This window comes from Vitis vinifera, chromosome 1 (assembly GCF_030704535.1).
Source record: "Vitis vinifera cultivar Pinot Noir 40024 chromosome 1, ASM3070453v1".
Classification (NCBI taxonomy): Eukaryota; Viridiplantae; Streptophyta; class Magnoliopsida; order Vitales; family Vitaceae; genus Vitis; species Vitis vinifera.
The window spans coordinates 2676125-2703169 of record NC_081805.1 but is presented as its reverse complement, the minus strand read 5'-3'; the positions used below and the strand labels follow the sequence as shown (position 1 = coordinate 2703169).

At 36.3% G+C, this 27045-nt stretch overlaps 2 protein-coding genes across 2 annotated transcripts; one reads left to right on the top strand and one right to left on the bottom strand.

The window, feature by feature from the left end:
* Positions 1 to 518: 518 nt before the first annotated feature.
* LOC100267996 (Di-glucose binding protein with Leucine-rich repeat domain-like) lies at positions 519 to 17569 on the bottom strand. Its single transcript, XM_002281632.5, has 9 exons — positions 17320 to 17569; positions 16205 to 17248; positions 15541 to 15691; positions 14800 to 14871; positions 12804 to 12872; positions 6903 to 6971; positions 6329 to 6406; positions 2936 to 3144; positions 519 to 1011 (listed from the first exon to the last, which is right to left on the bottom strand). The coding sequence occupies exons 1-9, from the start codon at positions 17399 to 17401 to the stop codon at positions 893 to 895; spliced, it is 1893 nt and encodes a 630-aa protein (XP_002281668.1). The 5' UTR covers positions 17402 to 17569; the 3' UTR covers positions 519 to 892.
* A 7122-nt stretch (positions 17570 to 24691) lies between these two features.
* On the top strand, positions 24692 to 26569 carry LOC100245676 (probable galacturonosyltransferase-like 3). Its single transcript, XM_002281622.5, has one exon. The coding sequence runs from the start codon at positions 24992 to 24994 to the stop codon at positions 26027 to 26029; it is 1038 nt and encodes a 345-aa protein (XP_002281658.1). The 5' UTR covers positions 24692 to 24991; the 3' UTR covers positions 26030 to 26569.
* The last annotated feature ends 476 nt before the right edge of the window (positions 26570 to 27045 follow it).

Genomic DNA, 27045 nt, shown 5'->3' with positions numbered 1-27045 from the left:
ATTTATTGGGTTTAAAGTTTAATCAAGTATGAATCTGGATCCAAATGTGTTGAATTCCGAAACATAAATGCATCAGTATTTTTCAGTTTCCATAAAGCGCAAGTGTCACACAGTGTTTCTCAGTTTCATATACCAATATGAGGGGAAGCACCTAAAGAGGAATAGGTTAAGCATATTCCAAACTAGTATGGTAGTGATTTCAAATCCAAATCCAGTCTGCAAAAGCATGAGTTCACCTCCACAAAAAGGAAAGAAACATACACTGAATATTTTCGTGTTTCTGCCATCTATTCTTTTATTTATGTATCAACATGTGCACATGTAAAAGAGGTTACAAACAAGCACATGTAGCTAAGCTAAGGACTACGGCAGTGGAGATGGGTCTTCCACTTATTACGACAGAGGCCATCAATGGCATTCCAAAAATGTACTGTTAACTAAAGAAATACAGTGGAGAGCTTGTAAACTTATCTATAATCCAGAGTTCCACCAATCTGTGCATGGAATTGAGATAAGGATCAACGAAACAGAGGGATAATGGATCTGGGCCCACTAGATATAAATATGTCTGTCATTTACATGCATTGAAACTCAGATTCTGATCATATATTCATCAAATGCTGAAAATTTTGGTATGATACATTGGGGAACATATGACTTTTTTGGTTCATTCAAGAACCCAGAAAGGTACATTGCATTTTACAGACAGTGTGGCTTACCAAGACCCCATTCAGGGATGAATTGCTGAAAAAGCCAAACCCATGAAGTCATATCGTTATAAAGCAGTGTTGCCACTCATTGTGTATCTGAATGTTTTGTATTGTTGCGGTTCATGGCCTCTCTCTACACCATCTTTGTGATCTAAGGACTATCAAAATCATTATTCTCCTTTTCAAGAAGACTCTGATCGCAGATTCAAAGTAGATGGGAATCCTTTTGCATGTTGGCTCTCCATTTCAAGGAGCATTAAGGACTTCTGTCTCTGATACTTGTTTCTCTTTGCAGCTAGTGCTGAAAATAAAAAATAAAAAATAAAAAGAACAAAGAGAGTAATCGTAAGTCTCAATGGAGTGACTAGGCACAATGTTCGATTATCTTAGAATGTGAGTGAATCCTGTTCAATTAAAAAACAAAAGCTGGCACTTAAAACTAAGTAATCTAACAGCTAATGTTGCTCCATTTATGGACCCATATCATCCTCAGCTTTTGGGTGCTTAACAGACTAATCATTCCAACCTAATAAAATCCCTGTCACATGCATGTTTGCTATTCTGTTTTCCAATTAAATATATTAAATTAAATTTACTTTTAATTATTTAAAGAAACTAAAAAAATGAAATTTAAAAGATAAAACATTTTAACTTCACTAGGTCTCAGCTAGCTAATTAAGACACCTTACCAAATATATATTTGATTCTATCTTATCATGCAGAATGTCATTATCTATATAAATAGAAGTAGATGGAGGGGACCAATCAGGAAGCACACCCCAGATATAAGACCATAAGGGATGTCTTGTAAAGCAATGATGCAATTTTAAAGTACAAGATTTTTTGGGGCTTCATCAGATGGAGACGAGAAAGACAAGGTGGAAGTAGTTCTGGACAACGACAGCATAGTTAGCATTGTTTCTTAGGTGATGTTGTGTACAAAACTACAACATTCATGGGTACCAAGGTGGTCATCGAAGTCTGAACAGATGCTTCCAAATCAACAGAGAACCTGAGGATTATGGAAGCTGATTTTAATTTATGTTTGCTAAATGAATACTGGGTTGAAAGCTTCAGAATTCAATCAATGCACTGCTACTGTACCAAATGAAGATCTATACACGAAGGAAACTTCAGATTTTATATTTCAATGTTCTTTTATGTATTACTATATCCAGGAATTCCAGCTTTTACAGCAAAGGGTAAAAATTTCACACAATTTTTTCCCGAAGAACTTTAATCAAGTGTATCACTAATGAAAATGACTTGGATGCAGAGGAAGAGTGCTAGTGATACAAAATGAGAATATTTGCAATGTGGTGTGTTGTAGCCTATTTAGAGGTCCATAATAGTTTCCAACTCTGGGTTTTAGCGTATTTTACATTTTAAGTTTTGTGGGTTCAAAGTTCACCTTAAATCTATCATACTATATTATTTGCAGTTCAGAAATTGGGAGAGTATTAGTATTCAAGCAAGTTGAGGAACAAAATCAAGTTAATTGGTGCCATATTTGTGTTTTTTTCATAATTGCAACTTGATTCAGAAAATGATTACTTTGGTGTGTGTCTGCCTGAATGAATTTATCCAATCTTCAGAGAACTATTTTCATTCTTTGGATTCTTCAAGTTGATTTCTTCAACTCAGCTTAAGTGCCAAAGCCATTAAAGCAGTTATCATCACATACTCCAGAAGTTTAAAAGAAAATGCTGCTATGTTTGATTCCCAAGAAAGTACTAAGGAACAAACAAAAAATGGTAAGGAAAATTATCTTTTCATGTTTGGTTTTACTATGGAAAATACGAAAGAAAATAAAATATAATTAAAATTTGGTAGAAATTTATGTATTTTCGAATTATTTAATCTTTATGCATAAAAATTAAAATAAGTTAAATAAGTTTGAAGTAGCACATAAAAATAATTTACTGACTTCAAATTTATTTTTTATTTCCTTCACTTTTTTCTTTCCTTCTACTTTTCATTTAATTTTCTTTCCTTGGCATTTTTCCTTAAATTTTCTGGGAACTAAACATAGCCTTAGTCTTCATATATTTAATATAAGGATGTTTTCTACTCTTGTGAAGAATTACCTGATTAAAAGCCTAAGGTTAACAACATCTGTATCAGATAATAGGGAAGATTAAATGACAGCACACAAATACAAGCAAATGCAGCAAATAGAACCAGAAGACAGAAGATGGTCTGTATTCCCTTGAGATAAAACTTACACATTAAATCTTGGGGTAGACCAAAGTCATAATCATCATTCCCTCTCCTGATGCAGAATATGTATATCACCAATAGAAGCACACAAAAGATAACCGAACATGCTATGCCGATTCCAATTTTACCACCAGTGGATAAGCTGCCATGGTCCCAGAACAAAGGACATGATGGCAGAGGTGAAACACCACACAAGCCTTTGTTACCAGAGAGACTGGTCATGAAAAATTGAGCTCATTAATAAAGAGAAATGACAATGAAAAAAACTGTGCTTTCAAAAGATTTATAGAAGAACCGATATTGCTACAGTAGCATCAGGTGCAGATAAAATGATACTGCATTCATTCCTTAATTGATACCATTTGCACTGCCTCTAGCATTGCAGAAGATATAACACATGTTGATCATGATTGTCATTTTTATATAGTCGCAGACTTTTTTCCATAGTACTACTACTATAATGCTTATGTTAACCCCATTTGGATTTGTTTACAAACAACCATGATGTGTCTACAAAGTATTCAGGCCAAACTTTCATACATTTTCTAAATAATGCCCTTTAGTATGGAAAGGTGTTTCAGTTTCACTATATATAAATTAGAAAATCCATTTTCAAGTTAATTTTATAGATCACTGGGTTCAAATGTAAATGGAGAATGTTGTCTATGAGGGAATGATAGGACAACAAGAAAGACATTTCAAATTAGGTCCCTCCACAGAATCACAAGTTTCAATAGCTGGCTGGGTTTCCAAGGTCTTGACACTGAGAAGCAGTTCAGCAGGAATAACATAGGATCTAGAGTGAGAAACATAAACAATCAGGATTCAGAAATAAGGAATATAGGGAGGCAAACCATTCTTTCCCACCATTAGTCATGATCCTAGGATGCTTAACTCTAAGAAAAAAGTAAATGGAAAGGAAAATATTGTGTAGATTTAGAAGCCTTCAAGATCTCAGAAAAATAAGGCATTATTATTAATAGAGTCAAATTTTACAGGGAAAAAGGAAAATTGGAGATTTATTGGTTTTGATAAGAGAAGACTGGGTTTGATTGATATTTAGATAGAAGGTAAAATGTAATTGATGTTAGAAGGAAGGGTAGAGAGGGATGATGTGGCAATAACTAATTTTTTTAATATTGATTAAATTAAGAAATATAGAAGATGACCAAGAATTGGAAGTTTCTGGTAGCTAGTGGCTACATGAAACAAGAAAGGTGTCAGCAGAGGACTAATTTGAGGTTAGAAAAATATGAGTGTCTTGGTCCCCATGAGGGAAAAGAAAAAGAGAAGAAATATGACAAAAAGGGATGCACAACATTTCAGCATTTATTAGAGGTGCAACTTGGGTGAGTTGGCCCGACTCAACCCTAACCCAACCCGAAATTTGGGTGGGCTTGGACAAAATAGTTTCAATACTTGGGTTGAGTTTGTGTTAAGTTTTTTCAATCCAAACTCAATTTGGATTGGGCTCAGGCCAAGGTTCAATAACCTAAGCCTAACTTGATTTAATGTTTTTATAAGATTTATAATATTTATTATCTTGTCTAATAATATTTATTTTCTTTTTAGATTTTTAAGAAAAGCATCAAATTATATTATATTCTTTTTCACTTTTTTAGAAAGATATATAAGTTTATTTTTATTTTTTTTGTTGCTATTTTGAAATTGTCTTGTTTACTATTTAAATTTTGGTATAAATAAATAAAAAAAGTTCTCTAAAAAACACTAGGGATTGATTTTGAATAATGTAACCCAATCAACTCGACTAATCCAAATCTAATTCAACCAAGCCAAGTTTAACCCAACCAAATTCAATCCGAGTACAGAAAAATGAGATTGAGCTGGGCTTGGGTTAAATACATTGGGTTAGAGGTAGGGTTGGATTGATTGTTTCTAAATTCGGGTTGGGTTCGGGTTAGCCATCAACCTGACCAACACGCCCAAGTTGCAACCCTAGCATTTATTAAGGTTTTCTTTGATGGATTCATCTCTCTGATGATAGATTTACATGAACAAATAACCAAAAAATACATATTCAGAAAAGCTTTGATAGATTTCTCCTCCCTACATACAATAATAAAATTGCATACAAATTTTTTAGCAAGCATTTTCAAAGCCAATTATAAACCATGCATTAACCTTATTGAAAGTGTAGCTTATGTTGGGAGACACAACTTTGAGAATATTTTCCTAGAGAACAATCATTATCTAGAGAAAGTTAAATAGTAATCAGGAACCTTACATTTTATGTTTTGAAATATTACTTTTGGAAAAAAGAAAAAAGAAAATACAATAAAATAAAAAAACCACAAAGGTTTTGAAGGAGGATAGAATAATGCAGCACTGATAATTTGGTAGAATTGACAAGAGGAAACAACACCTGGTAAGTGAGGCTTAAAAGTAGACTGCAAGAAAGTGTGAAACCTTCATTTTCAGGTTGACATGGATAACAAAGTGAAGGCCAGAGGTAAATTGAAGCATCCTAGAAAGATCACTCAAGATGTCAATAACATGGTGAAGAAAGAAGATCCAATGCAGGGAAAATAGTAGACCACATGTCAAGATTGGAAGTGGAGGGGGTAATTCCAGAGGCAAAAAAGGTGATGGGGGACAAAGTGTGGCATTCTAGCAAATATCCAGTGTAAGAAATGGGGGCAAGAAATGGGGATAGGTGGATGCACTGTGATTGCTTACCTTTTAGAAAGGGAGGCATGGCTGGAAAGACCTTTTTCAGAAGAGTGTGGAGGGCTGTCAATAAACTATAAGGAGCCAAAGCATTGGAACGAATCGACATGAATGACTTCTAGTAAATCAATTTTTGAGGAAGATTATAAATAAGGATCACAGAAAAGTTCTAACAGCAAAGTTTGATGTAGACCTTCCTTCCAACCAGAGTCTTTATTTATGTAATATTTACAAAAATTGTATTTACAATATCAACCCCCAGCGCCCCCACCCACCCCCATTTTATGATTTGAACGATGATTTGATTTGAATTTCATGAGGTCATGTTTAATAATACATGTTTAACTACTATAATGGCATTGGTAAGAAGTTTCCACAACTTTGGTTCAAAGCATTTCAAAGTTCAGTAAAAGTAACTTGTTGAATTCCTACTTGAAGAAAATTAACTTTCTAAATATAAATTAATGTTCCCTAAGTTTTGCCATTATTAGTTATAAGCCATGTGATCTGCAAAATGAAAAAAATCAAATATTGAATTTCTAAGCCAGGCTTCCAAATGTAAACCATCAGATCTTTTATAGCTACTCATCAGACTAGCAGTAGGCAACAGAAGAGAATAATACAAGCAACAGAGTTTTTTCCCCGAAAGCCTTGAATAAAAAAACTAAACAAAGACTAACTAAAGCCAGCAAAATTAAAGTACGACGTACTCAATAGATCCACCATGTACACCGACTGAAAAAATTTTGTCTGGTACCTTCCCTTCCAATAAATTATCATTCAATAGCCTGATATAGGAGAAAAAAATATATTAACAAAACAGAATCAATATATGAAATGAAAAAAGAAAAGATAATCTAAAAATATTTATGTTCAATTAATATGCAATGCTTTACTTAATTGTAAAGCATGCCCTTTATCCAGCCTCTTCAGGGTTAAATTAGATAGCTCATTCCTTTTTTTCCATCTGGATGGTCAACAGTTTTTATTTTCAATACAAGTGGAAAACTTGAGAGAATGTCAGCAGAGAATCAGCCAGAAATGAATCAATGAGTGATGGTATATCTGTCTTTTTATTTACTTATTTTTCGGTAGTTACTGTTATACATGAACTTCTGACTGCAATAACCCCAACTAGTCTAGTTTATGCAGTGATTCAGCTCTTGATGGAAATCCTGCTGGTAGAGTATATAAAAGCATACACCATGGTGGAGATCCCTATTTTATCCAAATATGGAACTAAGAAACCAAAGGAGCACTAACAGGTACAAGCATATCACTTACACAAGCTGCAGATTTGAAGAAGCTAGACTTTCTGGTATGGACCCAGTTAACTGATTATTTGACAAATCCCTGCAAAGGCAATAAGAAAAATCATTAAGCCCTTGAGGCTTCACTCAACTGGTAAAGGCCTGGGGTGGACTTGTGGGAGGCTCCAGGTTCAAGTCCCAATGAGGACCAAAAAAAGAAAGAAAGAAAAAAAAAACACCTATATAAACAAAAAAAGGACAATAAGAAAACCATAGAGATCTCATGGTGGTGTCCAGCAGACCAGGAATAGAGTGAAATAAGCTAAAGCCCCAAACAAAGAGGAAACAAATTGACAATTCATTTATCATTCCAATTTAAAGTATCAGTCAATCAAATAATAGATGTGTTGAGAGAGAGAGAGAGAAAAAGGAGAAAAACCTTATTTTCATTCATCTAATCTCTACTTACAATTGAGAGATATATATATACAAGGCTAGGAGTCCTAACTACCATACATGTGACCTATATTAAACACGGAAAGATAGTATACTATACATACATTATATTCAACACTCCCCCTCAAGCTGGAGCATATACGTCATATGCACCAAGCTTGTTACAAATATATTTAATCCTAGGACCTCTGAGAGATTTAGTGAAGATGTCTGCTAGTTGATCATTTGAATTGACAAAACTTGTAGCAACACATCCTGATGCGATCTTCTCTCTAATGAAATGACAGTCAACTTCAATATGCTTGGTCCTTTCATGAAAGACTGGATTGGATGCAATATGTAATGCGGCCTGGTTATCACAGATGAGTTTCATCTGTTCATCCTTTCCAAATCGCAACTCCTGAAGAAGATGTCTCAACCATATGAGTTCACATGTTGCCAAAGCCATAGCTCGATACTCGGCTTCAGCGCTAGATCTGGCCACTACATCTTGTTTCTTACTCTTCCAAGATATTAGATTACCTCCAATAAAAACACAGTACCCTGAAGTAGAACGTCTATCTGTGGGTGAGCCAGCCCAATCTGCATCTGTGTAACCAACAACTTGAGTATGACCTCTGTTCTCGTACAATACACCTTGGCCTGGTGTACTTTTGATATATCGAAGAATACGGATTACGGCATCCCAATGGCTATCACATGGTGACTGTAGGAATTGACTAACAACACTCACAGGAAAAGAAATGTCTGGACGAGTAATGGTGAGATAGTTCAATTTACCTACGAGCCGTCGATATCTCCCAGGGTCTCCTAAAGGTTCCCCCTGTCCTGGTACAAGTTTGACATTCGGATCCATAGGTGTGTCTACCGGTTTACAGTCTAACATACCGGTTTCTTCCAGGATGTCTAAAGCATACTTCCTTTGAGAAAGGACCACACCAGAACTGGATTGAGCTATCTCAATTCCCAAGAAATACTTGAGTTTCCCCAAGTCTTTGGTCTGAAAGTGGGTAAAAAGATGTTGCTTTAGTTTCTGTATACCATCCTGATCACTGCCTGTAATGACGATGTCGTCCACATAAACAACCAGATAAATACACTGCCCCAAGGAGTTATGATGATAAAAAACTGAATGGTCTGCTGTACTGCGAAGCATGCCAAACTCTTGAACAACAGAACTAAAACGACTAAACCATGCTCGAGGAGATTGTTTCAAGCCATATAGAGAACGGCGTAACCTACACACTAAACCAGACTCCCCCTGAGCAACAAAACCAGGAGGTTGCTCCATATAAACTTCCTCGGCAAGATCACCATGAAGGAAGGCATTTTTAATATCCAGCTGATAAAGAGGCCAAGAGCACATAGCAGCCATGGAGAGAAGCAAGCGGACAGAAGCAATCTTGACAACAGGGGAGAATGTGTCACCATAATCAGAACCATAAACTTGAGTATAGCCTTTAGCAACTAAGCGGGCCTTAAGGCGATCAACCTGACCATCAGGACCAACCTTAACTGCATAGACCCAACGACAACCAACTGTAGATTTACCAGGGGGTAAAACAACAAGATCCCAAGTGCCATTAGAGTGCAGAGCAGCCATTTCATCCACCATTGCCTGTCGCCAGCCTGGATGGGAAAGAGCTTCATGGGTGCTCTTGGGAAGAGAAACAGAGGATATAGCAGAAACAAAAGCAGAATAGGGTGAAGATAATCGATGATAACTCAAAAAATTGTAAATAGGATGAGGGTTACGAGTAGAGCGAGTACCTTTCCGAACAGCAATGGGTAAGTCATTAGGAGAAGGCAGAGCCGGGGCAGGTGAAGCCGAAGGGATAGGAAGTGAGTCAGCAGGTGCCTCAGGTAAAGGGAGAGGAGCAACGAGACCCGGGCGACGATGATAAACCTGAAGTGGTCGAGGGGGCATAGCTTCAGGTGGGGAGACAATGGGAATGGGCAAGACTTCAGAAACAGGAAGAGACTCAGAAGTGGTGGAAAAGAATGGTGAGTCCTCAAAGAAGGTGACATCAGCGGAGATAAAGTACCGATGAGTCTCAAGGGAATAACAACGATAACCCTTCTGAAGTCTGGAATATCCCAAGAAGAGGCACTTCATGGCTTTGGCGGAAAGCTTGTCCTGTCCAGGAGTGAGAATATGAACAAAGCAAGTACAACCAAAGACACGAGGAGGAAGGAAATAAAGTGGTTGGTCAGGGAAAAGAAGGGAGTGAGGAATCTGATCGTGTAAGACAGAGGAGGGCATACGATTAATCAAATAACAAGCGGTAAGAACAGCGTCCCCCCAAAAACGAAAAGGAACGTGACTATGGAGGAGGAGAGTACGAGCTGTCTCAACAAGATGTCGATTCTTGCGTTCAGCTACCCCATTTTGTTGAGGAGTATGAGCACAAGAAGACTGATGAAGAATCCCATGATGAGACATAAACGAAGTAAATTGGGCTGAAAAATATTCCCTGGCATTGTCACTGCGTAACACACGAATAGAAATATTGAACTGGGTTTGGATTTCAATATAAAATTTCTGGAAAATAGAGAATAACTCAGCTCGATTTTTCATTAAAAATAACCAAGTACATCGAGAATAGTCATCAATGAAAGTGACAAAATACTGAAATCCTAAAGTAGACGCAGTCCGACAAGGACCCCAAACATCAGTGTGGACAAGCTCAAAAGGAGACTTTGCCCGATTATTCAAACGCTTTGGGAACGAGACACGAGTATGTTTCCCAAGCTGACATGACTCACACGGAAGCGACGACAAAGTGGAAAAACGAGGAACCATCTTCTGGAACTTGGAGAGACTAGGGTGGCCCAGACGATTGTGAATGAGGAGAGGAGCATCAGTGGAAATGCAAACTGCAGGAGATGAATCTGAGGTGAGGTGATAGAGGCCTTGAGACTCACGTCCTATGCCAATCGTCTTCCCCGTACTCCGGTCCTGCAAGGTCACAAATTTATCAGAAAAGGTAATAGAGCAATTAAGAGTACGAGTGATTTTGCTGATGGAAATAAGATTAAAAGGACATTCAGGAGTATAAAGGACAGAAGTGAGAGGTAGAGAAGGTAGAGGAAGGGCCAAACCAATACCTTTAGCCACAGTTTGAGAACCATTAGCTAAGGTAACAGTAGGTAAATCAGAGGTAGTAGTGATAGAGGAGAAAAGATCCTTATTACCAGATAGGTGATCAGATGCTCCAGAATCTAGAATCCAGGGTCCAAGAGAAGATGTGTGGGTAAGGCAAGCAGAGGCATTACCAGGCTGGGCAACAGAGGCAATAGAAGCCTGAGATGTCTGAGATGCGGAGGAGCTCGGAAGCTGAGGCAGCGGAGAATCAGAGGACTGGGCCATATGGGCAGTGCGAGGAGGTCTTCCATGTAACTGATAGCAACGATCGCGAGTGTGGCCAAGTTTATTGCAATAGGTGCAATGAGGACGTTGGCCTCGACCTCGGGTACCACTGCGTCCTCCTCGAGAGGTAGTTTGAGAAACCAACACAGCAGAATCTGAAGCGCTATCAGATGGTAAAGTCTGAGTGGACGAGAGACGGAGGAGGCGAGCAAACACGTCATCCAAGGACGAAACTGATGAACTACCAAGAATCTGATCACGAATAGGCTCAAGATCTGGACGGAGGCCAATAAGAGTAAGGACCATGAAGAACTTGTCAAGCTGCGTTTGTTGAGCCCCAACATCAGGAGTAAGAGGCATCATAGTCAAGAACTGCTCCTTAAGAAAGGCAATCTGACCAATATAAGTAGATAGATCCAAGTCTTGTTGGCTGAGATGGACAATAGCAGAAGCCACCTTATAGAGACGCTGGATATCATTCGTGTATAATCCTTTGGCCTGAGTCCAAAATTTAAAACAAGTTTTATAGGCCTGAAGATGAAGAAGAATCCGGGGATCAACCGATTGCCATAATACACTACATAACTGGGCATCTATCTTCCTCCACTGTACGCGGTCAACCTCAGGGATATCTGCCTCCTGGGTAACCAAGTGATCTTCATATCCTTGACCCATAAACCAAAGTTCAACAGAGACAGACCAGGAGAGATAATTCTCACTGCCAACCAATTTCTCTGAGGTAATCAGAGGAGATCCAGAGAGAACAGAGGTAAAGATCTGATTTTTGGTGGTCATATTCACGTATTTGGATCGAAGAGAGCCCTAGAGAGGAAGAGAAGCAGCACCCAAGCCTCGGAGATGGAGAGGAAGCCCTGTCAGATGTGGTCGGAATGGCAAGAAAGCCAAAAACAGGAAAAAAAGTGGAGATGCAGGGCTCGTGGAGGACTGCCGGAGGGCTAGAAGGCCAAGACGGCGCCGGACGAGCCTGGAGAGGTGTCGGACATGGCCGGAAAGTGAGCCACGCGCCGTCACGCGCCGGCGCGTGGGTGATAGTCCGACGGGGAAGATCGGCGCGTAGGGGCGCGTGAGACTCCAGTTGCCGGTGGGGTTTCCACTGGCGTGTAGATCAGCCTCCGGCGGTTCCGAATATGTGGTCGGTGCCCGGAAAAGAGGTCGCCGGAAAAATTCGCCGGAAAGGGTTGCCGGCGTGGGAGAGATCCGACGGCGATGAGGTTGTCCGGGGTGGTTCGGGAAGGGAATGAGGGGACCGGAGTGAAACACGGTCACTGGGCGGTTCGCCGGAATTGAGTACACGGCTAAACCGAAAAAAAAAATTAGGTTTTCTCCTTTGGCTCTGATACCATGTTGAGAGAGAGAGAGAGAAAAAGGAGAAAAACCTTATTTTCATTCATCTAATCTCTACTTACAATTGAGAGATATATATATACAAGGCTAGGAGTCCTAACTACCATACATGTGACCTATATTAACACGGAAAGATAGTATACTATACATACATTATATTCAACAAGATGGTAATTGGGTTGGTTTGAAAATAAATGAGTTGTTAGTTGTAGAATATTAGAGCCATTTTTTTCATTTATTTTTTTGCTAGGTCCATAGATAAAAAGCCTACTTTCTTACAATTACAAGGTTCATTTAAATATGAAATTGAATCTTGGAAATACGACATCCAATTTTTTTAACTACCTAAAGTTTGAATAAGTTTCAAAATCAAGAAATCTATGCCCCTAAAGCAAAATAGGATTAAAGGAAGAACAATAGAACCAGAGCAACCTACAAAAATGAAATGTCCCTCTATAACCAAAAATCAAGCTATTTGACGCAGATTTGAAATGTTCGTTTGTGCATGTGACAGTGTGTTTGTTTCAATAGAACTGTGACCATGGAACAATTATTTTGAAGAGAAAAAGCGATTTTAAAGCTTAAGTAAAATTGCAAAAAGTATGTAAACTTTTTTAATTAAGAAATGAAAAGTGATCCTCAATGAAAACCATCCAACAAGAAGTCAATGGAGATTCCAATATAAATAAAATAATATAGAAATTGGACCAAAGGTATGTGCTATTAGAAACCTGCAATACTTACAATCTTGCAAGAGACTCTTGACCAAGCCCAGATGGTAGAGTACCTTCCAAAAAATTGGAACTCAGGTTTCTGTAAGAAAAAAAAAATGACATTTCTAAATGGTTAAACCAATCCATAAAAGAACATATTAACATGAATATACACCACAAATATAAATTGAGTAAATAGACCTTTAATACAACGAACAAAAAAAAAATCAACTTAAAATCAACAAATTAAATAAAAATAATAATACAAATGAAAATTAATATTAATATGGAACTCTTTAAAATACAGAAAAATGACCATTAGTAGTTTCCATATATTTCCGATATGACCATCAACCATCTTCATATTTTGCTGGCTTAGGCGCTATAGAATTACACATCTCTTTATTTGGATTAAGTTGGGGCATACTATGGTCAATGATAGACATTCATATAGAATAGCAAAATGAGATGAATATCCCTAATTGAGCAAAGATATAAAGATAATCCCTCCACATCTTTTTGGTTCTGTGCAGGAGTAGAAACATCAAATCTCTACGCAGCTGAGGCTCCCCATGGGGAACTTGAAGTTAGTGATGATAAAATCCTTGTATTTTTGGGCTAATTATGGAGGGGAAGAAGGCCTTTCTTTCCTCTTAATTAAAAAAGAAAAAGGAAAATTTTTTAAGCTTTTTTGTACCGATTAAGATAGTGAGGTACTGGTTGCATTAAGGTACTTTCATCTCAGGTCTTTGCTAAACTCCTTATGTATTGAGTGTTTTTCCCTTCTTTTCTATGAAGATAACCGAAAGCAAAAAAGAGAAAACAAAAGGTTTATCTACTCAAGAAAAGACCATGCAACCAAAAATGAAGAATAGAGAGAGAAGCAAATGTGTTCCCTTGCAGTTAGAGGTAGCAATAATTCAGATAGATTGGGAATGTCCATTTAGAAGTATCAACAGGCAGGGATAACATGGGGTATCAACATGTGATGTGGGGTATCAACATGTGATGGAAGTGCCCCACCAACTGCATCTAGAACAACATACTTTTTGTTAGATCAAACTTTGACCATCTCATTTGAAAACCAACCAGTGTTCAAAAGAGTAGGTCAAACCTTATGGCATTTGACATCACAACCTGTGGGTGTATTCTAGGAGGCATTAACATAAGCATACATCAATCACTATGGCGTTTGACATCACATCCTGCAGGCATAATCTAAGAGCCATCATTCAAGTGCCTCTCCAATTGCTAGCAATGGAGTCGTGCTAAACATATGCATACATCAGCTACAAAATTATAAAAGCATCTAGAACAACATACTTTTTTTTGGATCGGGTTTTGAGCATCTCATTTAAAAACCAATTGGTGTTCAATTAGGGTAGATCAAATTTTTTGTTAGATCGGACTTGACCATCTCATCTGAAAACTAATTGGTATTCAATGGTAGGTCAAACCTTATGGCATTTGACATCACATCTTGTGGGCCTATTCTAAGAGCCGTCTTTTAGGTGACTCATTATCACACCTTGTGAGCCTATTCTAAAAGTCATCATTCAAGTGATCCAATTTTATACCTCATAGGCTGGGCCTATTCTAAGAGACATAATTTAGGTGACCCATCCCCAAGTTTAAGTGGCATTGTTATATCCCAATAATCCATCCCCCAACATGAAACTCCCATGATTCAAACTCATGACCCTTGGCTTTGATACCCACTTGTTGGAAGTGGCTTTGACCATCTCATCTGAAAACTAATTGTTGTCCAATGAGGGTTGGTCAAACCTTTTATGGCACTCGACATCACACCCTGTAAACCTATTCTAAGAGCTATCATTCGGGCGACCCATCCCAGGGCTTAAGAGTAACATTCTTGCACCCCAACACTTTTGTTTGGTTTGTAAGTATTATATCATAAGACACATTATTTCCTATCACAAAACAAAAGCAACTCTTTTCTCAGTATGCATAAGTTATATGCTCGATGAAAAACAGTAAATGGACAAGAAGTTAATTGAGATACTTACAAGCTTACTAAATTTGACAAATGTCCAATTTGATCACTAATAAAACCCTTCAAGCCTTGACTTCCCAGATCTCTGTAAAAGTAAATATACATAAGTATTATGGCATGGCATGTAATCTTGGAGACAATAAAGTAAAGAAAGAAGGAAAAAAAAAAAAGCAAACACACAGATACTGACATGAAGAGAAGAAAAAAAAAACCACTACCGTGATTAACTAATGGTGCCGATGCTAACAAGTACAGCTTATGGTGTGATATTATAGTAAGATGCAATACTACATCCTCCTATAAAAAGATCTTGTCAATGATAGAATACAACTCTTTAAAAGCAATGAAAATATTTCTTACTTAAAAATAAATATAAATAAATAAATAAAACCATAAATCAGCAAAATGCAAAAGGAATAGAAATGTAACTGCTGGGAAAATCATAATGAAATAAAGAAAAGAAAAATAAATTGAAGTAATATAAGACACCTCATGATGCATATTAAGTTCAAGTATTGTGTTTAAAGATCAAGTGCAACTTGTCAGGTTTCCTTGAACTAGTAAACTAGGTTTCTCTAGTGAAAAAGTGCTAGGTGAATAGTGATATAACCATCAGATTTAATATATAAAATCTTTTCAGCTTCACTGTTTTCGAATCTTCTACCTGAATCATATCTATAAATAACCATTTAAATGTATTCCACGCTCTCAGACATTAGTGATAAAATATGGTTAAAGAGAAGAAAGTGCTTACATTTGAGATACCACAAGGGCAGTTTCTTTCTTGTTGGGATGGCAAGTAACACCCTCCCAAGCATCCCAATTAGTAGGAGCACAAGGATCACCATTCCAACCCATTCTAGCCGGAATACGAAGAGATTCTTTCAATGCTCTCATAGCAATCACTGGAGAAACATGCCCAATAATTAAACCACACATCACATTGCAAAATAAAGGGTTTCCCACATTATTAGGACCCATTGGTTTCACATTGACAAAATACATATAGAAATTTCTAGGCATTTTGAAGAGGACAGCAGCAACAAAATTTTTATCAAAACTTGTCAATCAATATCATTTTGTTTCATTTGTAAAAAAGAATGCAAATGAAAATTTTCAAAAAATTAGTATCTCCCATTTCCAGAAATCAAGGACATGTGTTTAGAGAAAATTTTCTAAAAATACAACAGGTTTCTTTTTCATTTTTTTTAACAGTCAGAAAAACAGTTCTTTTAGAAAAATACAAAATATGCACAATGTTTATTTACTTATTCAATTATATGCCAATAAATCAATCACGGAAAAAGTCATGTACCTACTATTCTTGTTTTCTCTATGCTAATCATTCCTAGGGCAACGGCCAAATGATCAAAACATGAAATCAAATTCTCAAGCCCGAAGGACATGTGTCAATATACCTTGATCAGGCACCGTTGAAAGATCCGCCGGAATCAGAGCATAATTCTCAAGCCCACTAAGTATAGGAGCACCAACAACAGGCACAAGCTTCACAGTCAATAGAGTATTACTCAAATTCTTCACAACATAATGCCAATTATCTGCAGCAAAACCCCCAACCCGCTGATAAACATCAATCCTAGTCACATTATTCCCATTTATCACCACTTCGAAAACCCTCTTCCCAGCCGCATTTACACTCGCATCAATCTCCGCAAAATGAAACCACAACAAGTAATCCAATTTCGCATCAACCTGCAATTCATACTCTAATGCCCCATTTCCCGTAACCGTAACGGCCGACTGATACAATCGCATCGGAAAATAATTAGGTAATTTATTCGTATTAGCTATACTTTTCGAAGTCAATAAACGCTTAATATTTGAATTCTTTGCTCGAAATTCTTCATCGGACTGCCAGGACCGGCCAAAGAAATCGGTATCGTTGCTGAACCCCGGCCCCCATTGGTCCGAGCCGCAAGTTAACCGTCCATAATTAACCAGAATCTGATCGGTACCAATTGTGGCAGAATCGTAAGAGTACGCATCGATCTGGATGATTTCGAGCGAGCCGATTACCGGAGGATCGGTTGCAATGCTGTAGAAACAGACGTCGGCCTCGCCGTCGTTGACGTATACGAAAAGATCGGAGTAGGCCCCGTGTTGGCTGACCTCCTCCGGCCACGGCGACCGCCAGCTGAATACTAGGGTTCCCTCCACTGACAAGTCAAAGCTCGGAGAATGCGACTTCCCGTCATAGTTGTCGTACACCGTAAACGTGCGCACGTAGTACCGTCCATTCGGGAGATTGACTATATAACAATTCTTCTTCCCTGACGAGAGAGGGAAGAATCGGATGGTCTTCTCTTGGAGCGGATGGAAGTGGAGAGGCTCGGAAACCAGGCCGGTGGAACCACCGGTGTAGTTGCGGTCGGAGAGCCAAGTCCTGTTAAACTGGTCGACGGAATTGGTGGAGCCGCCGCAGTCAATGTTGTAAGAAACATCTGCACTCAAAAAACCACGGTTAGTTACAGTTAAAAAGTTAGTTAAACAAAGCTAATCAAATATGACTTACTGAATGGATATTGAACTTCAGAGGATGACAATGGCGAGAAGAGGATTGGGAGAATGAAGAAGAAGACCGCGAAAGCCAACATGTTCTTACTCCAACTTTTCGGACATAGAGTCAGAGAGAGTAAAGGCAATATAGATAGAAGAAGAAAAAATGTCTAGAAAGAGAGAGTGGCGAAATTAGCGGGGAAAATGAAGACCGATTGAGACCATTCCCAATTTCAGAAGGTCCGTTTGGATGCGGATCGATCTGGGCCTCGTTGTGAATTGTGATTGTTGGTCGCCAATATTTCCCTTCCCAATCCAATAGGATCCCGCCACGTCGACAAGAAAAGAGGAAGGGCTGTGCCCATTTAATGAGGAGTGGGGCCAAGTGCAAGAGCTGACCCTAAAAATGATGGGGAAGTGACCCGAGTGGGATCAGACTAACTACACAGCAGAGGCATACGTCACCGTGATTCTAGGTGATGTAGCAGTGCAATGAGTCCAGTGCGTGGTGGCCATGCAGGGGTGCTGTGATTTAATGACGGTTAGTTTTAAAATCAAAGTGAGTCAATGTGCGAAGAGTACAGTTGAGGAAAAGGGTTCCATAAACGTGCCACTGAGCTGGCGTAGAAGCGAACTCCTTCCATGATACCCCAGGCCAGCATTACAATTCTACCATTAAGAGCGTTGGTTCTTTTTCAATTTCAACCCTTCATTCATGAGTATCAGGAAAATTAGAATAAAAAGGCAAAATCGAAATATCATCCTAACAGGGATGGCCCATAATGGATAAATATAGAAAAATTTTATTTTTATTTTTATTTTCTTAAAATTTTTAATTTTTTTATTCATATAAAAAAATTTATTGGAAAGTGCCAAAATTATAAAAAAATGAAAAAAAAAAAGTGATTAGACATGTAACATCGATCTAAAATCTAAATTGAAATGTGAGTGGAGTTTGGACAAATATTTAGCCGTGGTGCCAGGATTTCAACGCCATGTCACCTTTTCGCATAGTGCGATGTGGACACGGGAGCAACACATGGACTACTGTCCAACTAAGCATACACCCGTGACGTGCGTTCGTCTATGCTTTGTTCTCTTCCTACATGTTGTCTTCTTCTATGGGAACCCGCTTTCATTTCTTGATTTTAAAAACGACGTCTGACAGGAAGGACAGGAAGGAATATTTTGCAGCTCACACATAGAGAGACAGCCTCCTCGATTTTTAAATCTTTTCTACTTCTAAATTATACTGTAACGCTTATAAACAAAGCCCGTCAATCTTTTACAAATTTTGCAATTTTGCAATTTTGCCCTCTCACTTTCTCCAATTCTATTTTGCGTCCTGACTTGTACCCAGCGCAATAGTTTTCATATTGAAGCCCAGGTAGAGGGAATCTTTGTGAATATGGGTGGACCAGGGAATCCGGCCCATAAGTGGAGTATGGGCCATAGAATTCTCTCGGCAGCATACCCTTGGGGAAATCTTTAGAATCAACGGCAAACGTGGTCCTAAGTAAAGCCTGCAAATCTAGAAGGAGGGGCACCCACACGTACTGCCCACCGAGCCCTGCTTCATAATTTTGGGTCACCAAAAAAAATGTCCCTCTTTCGTCTTCAATTTTTTGACTTTCCTCCTACAAACCAATTTTCTCTGTTCCTAAAAAAATAAAAATAAAGGTTATACGAAATAAATCCCATTTTAATAAAATTTTATTAAGGAAAAAAATATTTAAATAGGAAAGAATTTTTACAAGGATGGTGATTGATATAATTAACTATAAAAAGTATTCTAGATTTAATTTTGAAATATCCGTAATTGAATTCGAAGTTGACTTTTATGGTGCCCATGGTGGGTCAACTTGGTGTGAATTTGACTTCTAAACATAGGTGAAGATAATGAATATATTTTCTAATTCTTGTTGTGGGTCAAAGCATTGGACATGTGAATAAATGAGAGGGGGTTGAATATGACTTCACCCACACCATTTCATGCCATGATTTCAGGGTTCCCCATGTGGAAATGGAACCTCTTTTAAGATGGAAGTTGGAAGTTTCAACCGTTTAGATCAGGCACTATTGAAAGAGAATATAAAATGGGAATGTGAGATCACTCAAAGTTTGCTTTTAGGACAAGTCACTGGGCTTGTATAAGATTTTTTTTCTTTAGTCTTAAATCTTAATGTTATAGATACAATAATTTAATTATGAATTCAAAAGTCCTTCACAAATATTTGTACTATAGTAGATTCGAGATATTATAATCGAGACTCCTTATCTTATCATAGATTCTCAAGCAAAATATTGTACTAAGTTAGAGATTGACTATATATCATTTGAAATGATTCTCTTTATATTATTTGTTTTGAATTTATGGATTTTTATACTTTTAAAATGTTTCTATATAATTAAGGAGTTAATTATATACATTTTGCATGTATGAGCATTTTTTAATATTTTCACTTTGTTTTAATAGGGAGTCAAGATTGTTTATTCAGTTTAAGTTGACGTCTTATCATTTGAAACCAATCGATGCAACCAAGTAAAAGCATCCGGAATTGATATGTTGCCGAAATTTACCATTCAGCATAACTGGAAAGAAGCATCCAAAGTTAATATTCCATAGAAATTAATTGTTGGCATCTGGAAACTTTCAAAATGTGGGTCTTGGAGTAAAAAGGAATGTGACATAATTTTAGGAGTACGAAGATGAACGTGCCCTCAAAGCACATAATTAGAACATGCTTTCATGTGTGCACTAGTAAGTCGAGAAGGTCGATAATAGACATTTGCCTATAAAAGATAAAAGAAGAATATGGACAAAAAAAATAAAAATAAAAAATAATATGATGAAGCATTGAGAATATAAGATTTAAATGTATATATTGTTTATAAATTATTATCTATACCAATGATGTTTGCCTTTACTAGAATCTTATTTAAAATCTACCTAGGCAAATATACTATTATCTATTGAAAAAATATATTTTCATGAATATTGGTTACAAAATATTAATTAACACATATGCATCTCAAAAAGTAAGAAAAATATTTAAGTAATTATATAAATGGATAAATACTATCACAGCATGTAATACAAAAAGCAAGTAATTGAAAATTTGGGACCCTATTTCATGTTGAGTCACCCATGTACTTATACGTGATATACTACCACTATACTATGAGTCATTGTAAACCTGTGGGTCTTAAGGGTAATGGCCAAGGCCTTTATAATTTTTTTTATTCAACTGGAAAATAAAAAATAAAAAATCATAAGAAAATATTTCAATGGTAAATATTTTCTTTTCCCTTGTATATTAAGAAATATCGAGATATAATGTTAATAATTGATGGGTTATGTTATAAAAATAAAATCAATAAAAAAATTACACGTATGCATCTCCCAATGGTAAATATTTTTATGCAAGAAGCAATGATTCAACTTCATCTATTATATATGAATTAACAGTGAATTAATTACCATCATGAATGTGTCATACACTAAGGGTAGCACCTTAAATATAATATCGATGTGGTTTTTTTATGATCGTCCACAACCAACAAGAGCTAAATGATCTACTAAACTATGAATCTTTATAAGAAGATCATTCATTCCAAAATATTTTTTCTTAATGTTCTAAAGTCGAGTCTTATATTGAGTTACCTTAACTCGATTTTGTTCTACGAAGTACTATTCTAGAGTTTTTCAAATTTGACATCATGTGAGAGAAATCCCTAAATGAAATAAGTTTTTAGATAATGGTTTGTTATTACAACTATAAAAAAAATTATTATAAACTAATATTTTAAATAAAGTTTTAGTGATTAAGATATAGCCCTAACAACTTTTTCAGCAACTTAATAACAACTTGATAACACCAAACTAACTACTCTTAATAATTCTAAACACTTTTCACCATATTTTTCCTTTTAATATAACTTTTTAATCAAAGATTCAAAAGATAGTAGATGCAATGGTTCCAAAGATATCGTAATCCACCCCAAGCCTCTTACTTGAGTTTATTAAAGCTCATCCTAACAATGTGTTGATTCACATATTCGAGGGTAAAGAAATTGTGAAATTAGACTAGGTTATTTGGAGCTAGTTGGACAATTATGTTTAAAGGATTAGAAATATTTGATAATATTTAAAACTATTTTTCTCAAAAAAATAAGATATTAGACAATATTCAAAGAAAATGATTTAAAAATGAGTATTTCTTAAAATAAAATAAAAACCTTTTGTAATAATAATATAATTGTTGTTATTAATTTTAATAATATAACTATATATGTTTTACCATCACAATCACATTGATATATAAATTTTTTTTTAGGGTGCAATTACAACAAAGGCATCCATAGAAATTGAAAAAAGATATCAATCAAGTTGTATCATGTATATATTTAAGTTATATTATTTTATATTTTAGTCTTATATTTTATATTTGTTCCCAATTTTTGTATCTTCATCCAACGGTTTAGATTTTTCTATACATTTTCAACGGTAAACATTGAAAGTTCAGTATACACCAAATTGGTCTCTTACTTTTTATATTTAAAGGAAAAATATGTTTTAATATATAATTTTAGTAGTAAAAAAAAAAAACTCTAAAAATAATTTAAGTTTTATGCACCCTAAAGTGAGAGATTGCATCAAATGAAGCCGCACATTATACTTATATCATGAAATAGTATCCATGGGGACTAAGAAATTGTGGTGAGGGAGGCAAAATAAAAAAAATATTATGGATTGTAATAATTGTAGATTAATTTTCATATTTTAGAAATAGTAGCATTGATATTATTCAACAGAAAAACAATTATTGATATTAGCTATAAAAGTAAAGAAGAATTTATAATATGATAAATTAAATAACAAAAATATTAAAAATATTGACAAGATAGCCTTACATTTTATTAAAAGCTTATAAAAAAATTCAAATAATATTTACGGGAAAAGAATTTAAAAAGACAATAAGAAATCTAAACAATTTAAGTAATCAAATATGAATCATTTGGTGATGATAAAATATTTTTTTTAAAGTTATTTATGATGTAAGTACAATATTATTAAAATTTAGGTAGTCTGAAATTAATAAATCCTTGATTAAACCTAAAATATAAACATTTAGAAACATCTTTAAATCAAATTAAAAATGAAAACGGTATTGATAAAATATCAAATACTTAAAGAAAATAAAATTTTAACACTTAAATAACATATATTTAAATAATTATGTAATTATTTATAAATTGGTAATTACTTGATTAAGGGAAAAATAGGTTTTGACTCACTAATATGAAAACTCTTTAAAAAAATAATATTAAATTTTATAAATTAGTTTTACCTTGATTCATTTAAAAATGTTTTAAAATATATACACTTTTATAATTATTTCCTAAAATATTCTTTTATTTGATAATATTAAGTAAAATTATCAAAAAATAATAATTTATCATTTTAATTTGAAAAAAGTACATAATTTTTTAACTATATAATATGAGATATAAATCATTTAAAAAAAAAATTCCAAGATTAAAATCTTTCTACTTCCCTAATTTATAATGGTTTTATATCTTGTATTATATAAATATTTTTTTTAAATAAATAAAACTAAATAAAATTTTGGATAGTTGACATAAATTTTTAAAATTTCTTATTGATCTCAAATTCTCACAGTAAAAAAAAAATTGTTAATTGATGTTAGTAACTTGACCAGCAAAATGTCATTTTAAAAAATAATTATTTTATTTACAAAAAGGTGCATGTATTTTTAAATGGATAAAAATAAAACTAATTTATAAAAATTGAGTTTTATTTTTTCTAAATTTTTTCAAATTAAGGAATGAAAACCCACTTTTCCTCTTGATTTTTAAACCAAAAAGTCTAAATATTTAAAAAAAATCTCAAAATCAAACAAAAAATAGGCTGCAATATTTAAAAATAAAAATAAAATATCAAATACAAAATTATAAAAAAAAATTGATTTTGTTAGATTTATTTCATATATATTATGATTTAAATAAATTTAATTTGATAAACATTAAATAAATTTTAAATATAAAACAAATAAATATTTTATAAAATCTATTATTTAGCTAATATTTTTATTTTATAATTTTTTTTTCACACAGGAAATTAGTTTTTTAAAGCGGCAAATTTGCATATTTACTTATTTTAAACTTTCTACAATTTCTAAATAAATAAAATAAATTTTTTATTTTTAAATTTCGAGGGCCATCCCCTTAAGCCTGTGCTGGCTCTCCTGGTAGTATCTACATGTCATTTATTAGTGTACAAAATCCTATTTATTTTGGGTTGAATATATTAAATTTAGATTTGTTTTTAATTATTTTTTAAATGCTTACTAAAACACTTTTTTTTTTTTTTATACATATATATGGGCTTTGTCGTATATGCATTATGCAATTCATCTGCATTTGACGGTAGGACGAGGCCAAAATGGATGGGAGGGAGCACAGGCCGCAGGTGAAGAGCGGCGCCCGTGAAGCGTAAAGGCAGACACCACTTGTACGGCCGCTCGCTATCATGGTACCTGCTCCTGCCCTCACCCAACCCCCCATCATCTCGTCTTTCGACTTCACGCGCACACTAATTTCCCAGCTGTCCACCTTTTGCTCAACTTTAACTCCATCTGCTCAAATTCCAATTATACCTATTTTCTCTATTTTAAGCTTTAAGTTTATTTATTTTTTGGGTATCTTAGGGTATGAGGCATGTAAAGGTTATAGTTGAGGTTCAAAATAGAGTCAAATTTGAGTCGTGCCCATCACAATGAATAATGAATAATGAATCGGGTGGTTGGGTTTGTGGTACGGGGCCAGACGAGTGGAGGACAGACGAGGAGCCTTGGATTTGGTGACTGGTGAGGGTGGTAGGTCCGAAACATTTATTTCGATTTACTTCTGGCTCAGGGGGACGTCTCTGTAAAATAATTTCTGGCAAATATCGGGGGATTAGACGAGAAAATAAAGGCCTTTGGATTTAGCAAGGAGGTAGGTCCAAACCATTCATGACCATTTAACTTACGATTTTGCGTGTATGGGGACATGGTAATCCTCCTCCTATACTTACTCCCATTATCATTCCACCTCTTGACCACCCGTTGACCCACCGCAGTTTTCAGCGCGTGACTTCAATCTCAAAAGTTACGTGGAAGCGGAATAAGAAAAGACAGAAAAATAAACGGTAATAAAACACAATGAAACGTTGAAATTATGGTATCATTAAAAAACGAAATAAAAATACTTGATTTTAGAGGATGAGTTTCGTAATTATTTGAGATGCCTCACTTTATATATTGATTCCGAAAATCAAATTATCCAATTGGCAAGGAGAAGGCATTGTGTATGGCTGGGCGTAGAGTGGACAGGAATGCAACCGGCACCGGCAGATTTAAACCCATTGTCTCCAAGCCCGCTTTTAAAAGCCATCACACATCACACCTAGAAGACGCGTCTTTCCAGCCTGGCCTTTACACATTTTTATTCTCTTCCCTCCGTGTCACTCAATCTCATGGGCCCCACTCTAGTTTTATTTATTTTTTTATCTATTTTTTTCTAAATAGACCCCACGTTTTGTATTTCGTTTTCATTTACATCCTCCTCTCTATCTATTTCTCTTTCCCCCCACACCTCACGCTGCTGACGCTACCACCGCCACAATGTTGCCGTTCCCACCGTTGGCGATTGTGCTGATCCTTTCCATTGCAGTACATTTTCCGGCGACTGTGACATCCGGAGATCTCCCTTCGTTTAGTGAGGCACCGGCATTTCGGAACGGCGAGGAATGCCCCAGGACGACGTGGTCTTCGCTGCCAAAGGGTTCGTACAACCCTTCTATCATTCACATAGCCATGACCCTCGATGCCACTTATCTCCGTGGCTCGATCGCTGGGGTATTGTCAGTTCTGCAGCACGCGTCTTGTCCGGAAAACATTGTCTTCCATTTCCTTGCTAGTCATCGGAGAGCGGAGCTGCGGCGGATCATCGTCACTACCTTTCCTTATCTGTCGTTTCATCTGTACCACTTCGATACCAACCTCGTCAAAGGCAAGATCTCATCGTCGATTCGTAGAGCGCTTGACCAGCCGCTCAACTACGCCAGAATCTATCTTGCGGACCTCCTCCCCGGCGGCGTCCGCAGGATAATATACTTCGATTCCGACTTGATCGTCGTCGATGACGTCGCAAAGCTGTGGGAGATCAATCTAGGGCCGCACGTTCTCGGTGCGCCGGAGTACTGCCACGCCAATTTTACCAACTACTTCACTGCAAAATTCTGGTCTAACCCAGCTTTCACGACGTCGTTTCGGGGCCGAAAGCCGTGTTACTTCAACACAGGCGTAATGGTGATCGATCTGTGGAGGTGGCGCGAAGGCAAATTCACGGAAAGACTCGAGACGTGGATGAGAATACAGAAGAGGTATAGAATCTACCAGCTCGGTTCACTGCCACCGTTCTTACTGGTCTTCGCCGGAGACGTGGAAGGGGTGGAGCACCGGTGGAACCAGCACGGGCTTGGTGGGGACAACCTGGAAGGATTATGTAGAAATCTCCACCCAGGTCCGGTGAGTCTCCTTCACTGGAGTGGCAAAGGCAAGCCATGGCTGAGACTGGACTCGAAGCGACCGTGCCCACTCGACAGCTTGTGGGCACCGTACGATTTGTTCCGTCACGCATCGCTGATATCGGACAGCTGAGCTGACGATCCCGACCGTCGTCCACGGCGGAGACGGAGGAACTCAGAGAAAGCGTTGAAACGAGGGAAGAGGACGAAACTGTAAAAAAAAATATAACGCTAGTGGGACTGATGACGTCAGCTTTTGTCGGCGCCGGTATCAACATGGCGCCGCTGCCCTTAGAAAAAAAGGAGAAAGGCTGATTAACGGCCCAGATTTCCCGAAGAATGAGTTTTTTTTTTTAAAAAAAAAAAGGTTTGACGGTTGATGAAGGTGATTGGGCCATTGTGACGTTTTTACCGCTCCAAATGGCTGGATTTTGGGGCAATCAAGGATTTTACGCTTCTCAGTTCTCACTTTCACCGATTTGTTGGTGTGATTAAATATTCTTTTTGGGGTAAGATTAAAATGATTTAAATTATTTCATTATTTGGTAGATCATATATGGTTTATTTGGGGTGTCTGTTTGTAGGTACCGGAGGTGTTGTTTTGGTATGAACGAGAATCTTGTGAGGCGGTTGTCCTTGAATTATTAAAATTTGTCCTAGAATCTTTAATTTATCTGTTCAAGATTTTTAGTTGAATTAGTAAATCATATTAATAATTTTTTTTAAATTAAGTGAATAAGCTTAGGTTTGTCCTCAAAATACGCTTAAGGCCTATTCCAATTTGAATGTGATCATTATCTACACCTTGATTACGTTGGTGAGGGACCAGGGTCTAATTCGGTCGCATCTTACGTCCGTACGTATCTATTGTATACGAGCATGTCATGTTGAAGACAATGTGACAAATGGGGATGCTTAAATTTAATTTTATTCAAATCAATTTAATATATTTTCAGTTTAAAGAATTAGATAAAAAATAATAATTTTTTTATTCCTTAAACTATTCATTGAGGATGATGGTGACTAGTAACCTTATTTTTTGTTTTTACTGGGTTAGAATTGTTATATAATTTAGGTTTAATAGGTAGGATAATAAAGATTGATAATAAGATATTAGGTTTAAAGCGAACAATATCGATACGAAAAATG